Below are 10,722 nucleotides of genomic sequence, written 5' to 3'. Positions count from 1 at the left end.
CACACACACATATATATATATATATATATATATATATATATAACCTCCACAGTGTCATTAAGCTTATAAATGTAAGTATTGACACTGTGGAGGTTATTCGGAAAATATGGTTTGATGTGCTCTTTAATACAGAACTGTATACATAACTATACTGAAGTTGTCAAGGTCTCAGTTAGACTAGGAAGTGTATTTGAAGGCCTTACTTATGCTTCATATAAAGAACTTGTGCGCTATATTTGTACATTGTGTAAATAGCTTACACTTTAACAGGGGACACATATGTGAAGGCTTGCGTTGCGCTGTTCGCATTACATAAGACATATAGCCAACGTTGTTTATACATATTTAGAGTTTATGCATATCAGGAATCAGTCAAACAGCAGTATATATGGCTGTGCGCCAACAATAAAAGCACAACTTGAAATAACCAAACGTTTACGTCAAAATATTTATAACCTGACTTCGTGAACAGCATTTAATTCAATATTATATTAATTTATATAATAATATTTAATCTCAAAGGCGTCAGGAAGCAAAGACATAGTCATTTAAAGCATAACTGAGTTTATCATTTTACAGTTTGAGTCACTTATCCCTCCAACCAAATTCAATGACTTTCAAAAAAGGAAAAGCATACGCACCAACTGGGGTTCTGTTTTTTGTTAACATGTAAACTATGTATGTAAATACTGTCGCTATGGAATAAGCTGGAAATGAATGCAACTCAAGCAGAGGCAGACTTATTTAGACACAAGAGCGGAGCGCAGTGGGCTGTATCACTTACCCGCTGAAGGTCAGAAAGTACAAAGTTGGGACGTAGTTTTTGGAAAGGAGCGATAATTGTGCTGTCAAACACAACCTGGTATCAGTTCCCTCTGCATTCGTATGGAAGCGAAACTGCAAAAGAGCACCGTTAACAACTTCTCGATAATTTCAGCAGAACTCACTCCCCTGTGTGACGTGCGAATCGTTTTCTGACTGCGCTGTGTGATGTGACAGCGCTGTGCACCAGTCACCTGTAGGCTCTTGTGACAGCCGCAGCCACCAATCGCAGCGCTCACACAGCATTGTGGGAAATGTAGTTCAGTTTAATGTAAACGTTAAAGGGGTAGTTCACTGTTTTTTTTTCTAGGCTTGATTGTGTTTATGGGGTGCAGTCTAACATGTTAATGCTTCGTTTTTTTAAAAAACGCATTATTTTTCACATAATTTACCTTTATTCCACACAGCTCTACAGCTGTCCCTTCTCTATTTCCTTCTTTTATGAAGTCCCTCCCTCAGAAATAAGCGATGGACTCTGATTGGTTAGCTAGCCCAGTGTGTTGTGATTGGCTCTAGTGTGAGTCTAAACGTCCCGCCCCTCACCTCAGCGGCATGTGCTCCGGTTGTATTGTAAACAATGGCGTCCTTAATATTGCTTATCAGTTTGAGCCCAATTGAGAAGCAGAGGATATTATTGAAGAGGATCGTGCAGAACCTGTGCAAACACGGCTTTTAATGGTAGGCCTATGTTTTTTGTTTGTTGTTGTCTCATACTTTTAGATACGCTGGTATTTGTAAATGCTACGGCTTCTATTAGCTTTTAATATACGGTTTTATCCTGATTAAAGCTTAATATAATAATATAATACATTACGGCAACTGCACGCACGTCCATGTTTAACGCTTCTCATAGCTATGTGAAAATAAGTGTATAATTGTAACAGTTCATTGTTGGAGCTGAGCTGAATGAGAGAGAGATGCAGAGCGTGTGTGGAGCAGGGAGATGCAAGGAACAGTATTAAGAACCGCTGCTTTAGAACATTGATTTTGAAACTTGTGAATCCATTAGAATCGTTAGTGAATAGTGAATAGATTTGTACGTGCACCTCTAGTTTTCTCTTCCTCTTCTCTAAAGCAGCGCATGGCCTCTCCCCCTTTGCTGCCTATTCCCGAGGGCAGGTTTATCTGGGTTTGTTAGGTCACGAACTCGGGAAGTAACTTGTTGTAGTCCCTACCAGCCGTTTTTGTAGGCATTAAACTGCCAGAATTTTAAAAGATATCTCCGTTTGCATTGAACTTTCAGCTTTGTAACTTTGCAGATATTGTTTATGCTCAAACAGCAACATTACACACTAACTAACCTTAAAAAAAGTGAAATCGCAATGAACCACCCCTTTAATCAATAATAATACAATAAGAAAATTCTAGTTGGAATATTACTACTTTTTTCATATCTTAAAAAACAATTCTAGTAAAAATTATACTTTTTTATATTATAGTTCGACTTTGTCAAAAAAGTAAACACTTGTATAGTAATGCACTAACATATATAAACAAAATTCTGCCTGAAATTTTTTTTTTCTTTTACTACAAACTCGTCGGTGATTAGCAATTGGAAAATGTTGTGTGCCAAATTTCATCTTTTTCCTACTTAAAGTTCATCGGGCTACCATAACTAACAATTACAATTAAATACATTTAAATTACTTACAATATCATAAGTTTAACTAGATTAAGATAAAATGTTTGTATTATAATCGTGCAGATATTATATTTCCCAAATTAAGGGATAATGTACAGTCAGTCGGTTGATATTGCAAAATATATCTTCACAGGGTGGAAAGCACAAGCAGAGCAGTTGACTGTATATTATCTCAATCACACAGATCTCTTGAACACGTCTTTCTGATTGGTCACAGTATTCACTATTTGTTTTATGTCCATATGCATTCCAGTAAGTATAATCATATGTGTGTGTAACTCAATGATAAATCCAGTGGCATTACAATGAAAGACAATCTACATGAAATGAAACCTAAAACAAATCTGCATGTGCAGTGCTTTAGTGGTTGGGTTCAGAAGTTGTTTCAGATTGGCCCACAGGGTGTCAGTATTGATCCCATTCTTTCCCATGCAGGACAGAAACACGAAACACTGATTATGGCGTGTCTTATTTAATAGTTTGAAACATCAGCGCCTTCGTTTTCCAGTCTAAAACAAAACACAAGCTCTAAATTAGAAAGAAACAATTTACTTCACACACAAAACACAACTTCTGGATTTAAGGAAATACATTTTAACTTTGGTTTTATCTACAGATTTAATAACTCCTCTTGATCACAAACAATAACATTCACTTAACTAAAGACACTTATCTACAACACGTAGAAACTCCCTCGCCAATGCAGTCAATTAGACACGATTTAACTAGGCAAGCATGCACAGTAGTAAAGCTGAACTCAGAATATCCCCACAGAAAGCACTGAATACATAAAATCTTAGCTTTTTGCCCCTAAATCTAACACCAGGCTAAAGGGTTTTCAAAATGGGTTACACTATACCTCTCCAGAGTTGACTTGCCTTAATATGTCTTGTTTTTTTAATACTGGAATTTTTTTAAAACATTTTTTATAGATTGAATGCTCATTTAGTTTACCGATTTATACATTTGCAGAGAGACAGAATGAGAAATCTAAAGAATTAAGGTTAATCTCGAGAATGCTATTGAAGAAAAAACAAAAAACAACAACTAATTATTAAATCACATATGATTCAAGATTAGAGGCATGCAAACCCTACTATACAAGTGTTATAACCTGATGATGAATTTTCTAAACCACTCTCAATGGGCAAGAAAAGCATACCATTACCATATACTGATGTAGATGCCATATTTAATGTGAACATATTTTTGCCTTAAAAACTGAGGGCGGCAAGCAGAGTCTGTTCAGAGGGTTGTACTGTTGTGTACTTGGAATTTGATCAAGTGGAGAAAAAATTCCACAATTTTCAGCAGAAGAAAAAAAACATCTCCAATAAAACATAGGTTAAAAATGGCAGCATGACATTTTGAATCAACTTCTATCTTCTGTACATCTATCGTGAAACCAATCAAATTAAATATGCCAGCTACCCAGACTATTAAAGTCAACTGCCACATACATTGTCTTGAGACCTTGAGTTTGGACTACAAATCAAAACTAAAGTGTCCATAAAAGCAGCACACGAAGTACAAAGTGTAAAATTCAACAGAAAACCAGACTACCAAGCCAGGACTTTAGGGTTGGTCGAAACAGGCCTGAATTGTCTTCTGCAATATTTTTGTAATTGACAAGTTTGGAGTTCATTAGTCTAATTATATGAGGATGTGGGGTACTGAGGGTGCCACCAGTCAATGAGGCGTACGCTGTGGACAGGGTCCAGCACTACCTGCACCCCCTGTTCACCCCTAAGCTTCTTCCCTCGAATGACTGGTGAATCCTGGAACTCCAGGCGCACTCGGTGGTGCCTCATGTCTGTGCTCACATTAATGGTAAACTGAAAGACAAGGCGCGAATGATTCATTGTCATTTATGACATCAGAATAACTTGCATTTTCACTATAAGTAAAACATTCATCAAAAAGGAATGTGGAAAATTCAGCTGGGTCTAGACCGCTAAGCATCATCAGATCTGACTTCCACTTTCTAAAAAGAGTACAATGCTGAAGTTCCTGAGGCTACAGATTTAGCACTACAAATTTCAAGTGCCATCAAGCTCAAAAAGGAACAACTTACTGAAGTCTGGAATACACTACACAACTTTTAAAATCTGAACAGAACTTCAAACACTAGGCATCATACATTTGCTGACTTTGTAAATGGTTACAGAGAAAAAAAACTGGCCATCAAACTAAACAATTGAGGATCACACACTCTCAGACTTACAAGTTGTTCTAAACTCACACTCCTCATTGCGAGATGAAAAAATTAAAACGTTGCAAAATCAGTTCAGTATCAAACTTGATATCCTCAAAAACTCAAATCAAGAACTGAAGATTTAGAAATAAACGAGAAGGTAAGCCTGTGCCCATTATACACTATGTGATGTTTTTGTGAAATCTCAGATTATCAGAAATCTGCAGACTCCGATTTCAACACAAAATAATGAGCTTTAAAAAAGCATCATATGACCCCTTTAATGACATGATGATTAGAGATCCAGAGATGATATTATGCATGTTATCCTCCTGTAATTCAACAACGTAAAAATATTATTTGACACGCATTCACATCACTCACCAAAGTTAACGTCATGCCCATCACAACAGAAGTGAAAATAAAATTGAGGGTAGTGACTCGCAGCAGATAACAGTCCGAGTCTGGATTAGTGTGAACATCGTTATACTGCCTGGGCAGCTGAAGACTCAAACTGCATCCATTTTTGCCCTTGGTTGGCTAGAAAAGAATAGCCGACAAAATTAAAACAATGGAATAATCTCATATTCTACCTTTATAACGATGTAGCGAACATACCAGTTTCACAAACTTGAAGTTGAATTCCCACATCGGCTCTGACCTACTTCCAGACACTTTGTTGACCCAAAACAACAAACACTGTGGGAACAAGAAAGGCATCAACACAAAAATCCTCAGATTAAATGGGTTTAAAAATGAATGTCCACACACCTTGGAATTGAGGAGTGTTGTAGGCGTAGATTCAGGGAGAGGAGGGCTTTTGGACACCCGCAAGCTAAAGGGCTCATATAAGTGAAAAAGCGAGCGAATCACACGGGCACGAAGACAACGCATCTGTAGCGTCTGGACCAATCAAAAACACAATTTTTCATTTGATTTAACAAATCAGTTATTCATTAGATTAACAAGTCGTCACAGACCCCTCACCAATTAATTATAACTAGTTATGATTAATTATTCATATTTCCCCATGAGCTGATTCGCTACACATCTTTACAATACAATCAGGTTGAAGGCGATCGGGGAGGTCTGCATCAAGGTTATAGTGCCTGGGGAAAGGTAAAAAAACATCAAGAGGAATAGTGTCATGCATAAATGCCCTGGATGGGGAACGCAGAAAACTCCAATAGAGTGCAACAGTGCTGCCCAGTTTTTCAGCAGCCTTGGCTCTGGAAGCATTTTTCCCCATTCAGTCTTTGTTAAAGAGTTATAAGAGGCCCCGCAAAACATCTTTTAATACTACTTTTTGGCTGCCTACCTTTTGTAGAGTCATGTCCAAAATGCAGCCGTGCACGTGGCTGTCCAAGCATTCTTGCAGATCACAGAAAATCTGCAGACGTCTTCTGGCCGAATGTATGCAGCAAGCAGAAGCCAAATATCAATGGGATACTCCTCTCCATCTATGCTCCCACTGTTTTCTAACATTCATAATGAGAGAAGTTACTTAAAATCTCAACAAACTCAAGAAAACAAATAATATCGGAATACATCAGAACAGGGATTCCCAAATTTTTTTGTCAGCCAGAACTCTTTGACCTAAAATATTTACTTGAAAGACACATTAAGATTATGATTATTTAGATTGAGACATTAGCTTATTCACTGATGATGGTAAATGATCAAATGGCATGCAGGTAACCAAATAATATAGGCCTATAATCTTTTTAGTAAGCATTTTGTTTCTATTTTAATTTTACATTTCAATTTAATTTTCCTTCAGTTCCTTCATGAACCCCAGTTTGAAAACTCACTGGACAAAACACTCTGCAGTTACCTTTGTGTCTTTTGTTTTTCTTTTTGCGGGACCCTTTGATTTCATCCCCTTCCTCTGAGTTCAGTTCATCACTGCTCTCAAGGGCTGCATTACTCACACCAACTGCAGAGGAGAGCACTTCCTGCACGGGACCCTGGGATGCCTCGAGTCCACAGAGTAATTTCACTGAAACAGAATTAAGATCAGGGTACTTTTTGATTTTGAAGTGTCAAATGTTTTACTACTAAATTATCCCCAACATACTGGACAAGAGCATCTTCTTAATAGCCTGACCCAAGGCAGTTCAGGCCTGCTTTTGGAGATTTATGTTTTAATCAAACACACCTGAATCAGCCAATTAAGTAAATTAAAGGTGTTGGGGTCATTGTAAAGTACAGGCAGGAGTATAAGGGGTGAAATAAACTGAGGAGCTCCAGGAGCAGGAGTGCACATCTGCAGTCTAATTCAAAGCCTCAAACAAATTATGACATGAAAACTCATAATGATTCTGTGGCATTATTATTATTATTTACGAAAACATGTTTTTCGTTCTTATGTGGCGGGAATAGGCTTGTATAGATTTCTGATTTTACCTTATTTTTCAATTGCATTAACAATAGCCTTTTTAACTCTTCCCGACTTCACGATGGCGGGATAGGTGTTGGCATAGTCAGCCACAGTTACTGTAAGAAAATATGAAGGAACACAAGAAATTAAGTTAACATAAGAATGGACTTTGACTATTATACGCAACACACATCATAACATCAGCCCGCCTCGCTCTATCATTACCTGACTCCGAGCAAACATCCTCGGCTCTAAATTTCAGCCGTTTTCGGTTCCCTTTCTTGGGCATGACAACAGCGGGGGTCTCTGGCCGTTTATCGAGGCTGTGTGCCCTGCCATCTTCCCAGCAGAGGTAACGAAAACCCGATAAAAATGAGGGTGAAATTAGTGAAAGCTCCTCCAGTATCTTCAGCCATTATGAACTGACGCTCAAGGTCGCGTACATTCGCGCGAGATCTCAGAAAGCGAACGACTCCCCAGACTGGACGCTAATTGGACGCAGAAATCATATGTGAGAAGATTCGTCCAATTAGACGTTTAAAACGACAAACCATGTTTCGTTTTTATTGTTTAAAGTGTCTTAAAGTACCAAGAATTGTACAAATAAATATACAGGAGAATCTATTTAAAAGTTAAAAAGAACATTGAACCTCGAGAAAAGTCATTTTTGCGCGGAGCTTGAATGGAATCATTTTAGATGATGTATTCTCGATTCATGAGATACATTAAAATATTCTTCATAATGTATAGGTTGCATATTTGATCAAAAATAAAAACGGTTCATTTTACATAAAGGAATCAGAAATATTAGAAAACAATATTTTATTTTTATTTGAGAAAATATTGTTTTATTTTTATTTTCTCAGTTGTTTTTCTTTCTTTCTTTCTTTCTTTCTTTCTTTCTTTCTTTCTTTCTTTCTTTCGGTCATGAAAATAGCTGCAGGGAACTTCCATATGTGTGTGTGTGTGTTATGTCCCCAAAAAAGCGCATTTGCATTATCTCATTATTAGGAAATCTCATATTTCTATTATTCTTAAATGTTATTTAGCGTTGTTGTATTTTTGAGCATTGTTTTATTCATTTTATTTCTTTATAGTTATATTTAATGGGTCACACTATGTGCAGTGTGAGGACCAAACCAAATCTCCAGGTGCTCTTTTGAGAACCAGGCTGAAAAACTTATGTGCACCTCTTGTGTATATATATATATATATATATATATATATATATATATATATACATTTACATTTAGTAATTTAGCAGACGCTTATATACAACTTAATTATAGATCCTAGTCATTCCTATGAACCTGCCTGCCGACAGAGGGCGCTGCGCGTGACACAATTTCTCACATTGGCGTCTCGTGCATGACAGTCATGTAGTCGCATGGTGCTGATGTGAGAAACTCCGATTTTACGCTGTCTGCACGAGCTGTACGGAGCCACGCCGGGTGGAAATGATTTTCGCCGACGACGTGGGAGACGTTTAACCTTCACGTCCACCAGAGGCTCGGTGCAGTCATATTTTAAAACATGCTCGAATGTTTGTGGAGATAGCGGAATCGCTGTGTTGCAAGCGGGAATGAGCTCGTAGAGGGAGGAGCGCTTCGCTCGGCTCGCCGTGCAGGGAGATGATGATGATGATGGTGGTGGCAGAGGGATCTGGAGGATGCGGCAGACGCGAATTTCACCGTTTCCTGAAAGGTTGATGGCAGCTGGTGGATGTTAAAGCGAAGGGCGCCGAGGTTCAGCTGAAATCGGAATATGCGTGTGGCGAACGCCGTAATGAGCGTCCAGCGAAATGCATCGAGTTCCAAGTCAAACTAGGTGGGAAATGTCAGAGCGGAAAAGGCCGACAGTCGTGGACCAGAGAGGTCAAGGTGTGTGATGAATCTAGACAGGGATTCATTCATTCATGATTTCTCTATGCAGTAGAGGAATTAGAGGATGCATATGCATTTTAAAATACATGGACATGTTTAATGTGCATTTAAATGGCACTTAGTAGTGCACCTCAAACCTGAATTAAAAAAAATATCAAAGCAAGTTCTAATTTGACTTAGACTTCATAGAACACCGATCAATATGATGTGTGAAGTGATGCCAACCATAAATGAGGGGGACTCGGTGAGTTCCCAGAGAGGCTCTCAGAACGGCACGGATGCCGAGTCTAATTTTGAACAGCTGATGGTGAATATGTTGGATGAGAGAGATAAGCTGCTGGAGTCTTTACGGGAGACACAGGAGACCCTCAGCCAGTCGCAGACCAAACTCCAGGATGTGCTTCACGAGAGAGATGTGCTTCAGAGACAGCTTAATTCTGCGCTACCGCAGGTAAACTCACATACCTGACACAGGTACACAGGAAGTTGCGTAATGACTTGCTATAATTTCCAATTATAGAACTTAAAACGGTGCAAGAAGCTAATTTTAATGTCCCTTTTAATAACAACTAGCTTAAGTTTAACAGTAGATTAAAGTTCCCAAGGTGACAATAACTAGTGACTATATCCATGTCATACACATGCTTCATGGGAGTGGATGGGTACAGTTTGTTCATTGGTGGAGATTCCTTTGCAGGATCATGTGTAATGTAGTTTTTTCTCCTGGAATTCTGATGGCTGCAACAAGAGCATACACCATCGATTAACAACCTTGTAGCTCACAATAGGAGTCCAGCCCGGGGTCGTCACATGTGGTTGCCGCTCCTTCGTCGGATCCGTCGGCCGCGCCGTTCTCAACCGCGTCGCCTCTGCTCACTCTAGTCCGGCCTCAGCTCACGCTAGGCCGCCGTGTTTTTCGTTGTGAAAGAAAATAATGTTTTTTTTACTTTAAACCGCATAAACACATTTCATTATACCAAATACACAAAATAATGTTATTTTTAGCAGCATCATATGACCCCTTTAACAGTTTATAAGTTATGGTTCAAAATCAAATCCCCTAAAATGAATGGATTTTTATTTCTGGAACCCGACTGTTACACTCTATAAAATGTTCAGTCATGTCGTCAATTTGTATGTCAACTTGGAAAGCTAATTGGCTGTGGGTTGGTTAAAAAAAAATTTCTGGGTTTTTGAAATAGCAGATTTCTGATGTGTGAGTAAATTTAAGGTCTGTGGTTAAAATGCTTGTGAATTTTGAAGTGCTGTGTTTTCAACAAGATTTTGTGAAATCTTTCTCTGTAGCCAAATTGATATGGCAATGAGAAAACCAAAGGTTAAAGGTTTCCCCATTGTTTCTGACTTAAGTAACTATTATTATGTGGAGGAAATGTTTAGCAAATGTGTAGTTACAGTATCTCACAGAAGTGAGTACACCCCTCACATTTTTGTAAATATTTTACTATATCTTTTCATGTGACAACACTGACGAAATGACACTTTGCTACAATGTAAAGTAGTGAGTGTACAGCTTGTATAACAGTGTACATTTGCTGTCCCCTCAAAATAACTCAACACACAGCCATTAATGTCTAAACCGCTGGCCACAAAAGTGAGTACACCCCTAAGTGAAAATGTCCAAATTGGGCCCAATTAGCCATTTTCTCTCCCCGGTGTCATGTGACTCATTAGTGTTACAAGGTCTCAGGTGTGAATGGGGAGCAGGTGTGTTACATTTGGTGTTATCGCTCTCACTCTCTCATACTGGTCACTGGAAGTTCAACATGGCACCTCATGGCAA

General features: G+C 38.5%; 3 protein-coding genes across 12 annotated transcripts in view; 1 reads left to right on the top strand and 2 right to left on the bottom strand.

The window, feature by feature from the left end:
* The window catches only part of LOC107675845 (transcription factor EB-like), a 36,014-nt gene extending 35,037 nt beyond the window's left edge, over window positions 1-977 (bottom strand). For both annotated transcript variants that reach the window (XM_016470332.1, XM_016470334.1), the window contains exon 1: window positions 785-977. The gene's annotated coding sequence lies outside the window, so the exon portion shown is untranslated. The remainder of the gene's footprint in view (window positions 1-784) is intronic.
* A 1,943-nt stretch (window positions 978-2,920) lies between these two features.
* On the bottom strand, window positions 2,921-7,456 carry LOC107675847 (transmembrane protein 183-like). Its single transcript, XM_016470341.1, is given in 9 exon segments — window positions 2,921-4,299; window positions 5,043-5,198; window positions 5,277-5,357; window positions 5,430-5,552; window positions 5,710-5,767; window positions 5,977-6,136; window positions 6,493-6,657; window positions 7,065-7,154; window positions 7,264-7,456. Coding segments are annotated over 9 exon segments (1,083 nt in total). The 5' UTR covers window positions 7,328-7,456; the 3' UTR covers window positions 2,921-4,113.
* Window positions 7,457-8,409: 953 nt separating this feature from the next.
* Window positions 8,410-10,722, top strand: part of LOC107675841 (liprin-alpha-2-like) — a 106,483-nt gene continuing 104,170 nt past the window's right edge. For 8 of the 9 annotated variants that reach the window (XM_016470321.1, XM_016470328.1, XM_016470323.1 and 5 more), the window contains exon 1: window positions 8,410-9,372. In XM_016470321.1, the coding sequence (XP_016325807.1) occupies window positions 9,124-9,372 (249 nt within the window). In that variant the 5' untranslated portion in view covers window positions 8,410-9,123. The remainder of the gene's footprint in view (window positions 9,373-10,722) is intronic. The other variant, XM_016470319.1, reaches the window with a different exon arrangement.

This window comes from Sinocyclocheilus anshuiensis, unplaced genomic scaffold (genome assembly GCF_001515605.1).
Source record: "Sinocyclocheilus anshuiensis isolate Anshui unplaced genomic scaffold, SAMN03320099.WGS_v1.1 scaffold1640, whole genome shotgun sequence".
Taxonomy (NCBI): Eukaryota; Metazoa; Chordata; class Actinopteri; order Cypriniformes; family Cyprinidae; genus Sinocyclocheilus; species Sinocyclocheilus anshuiensis.
Note: the sequence above shows the minus strand (reverse complement) of the source record. Positions and strands in the feature narration are given on the sequence as shown.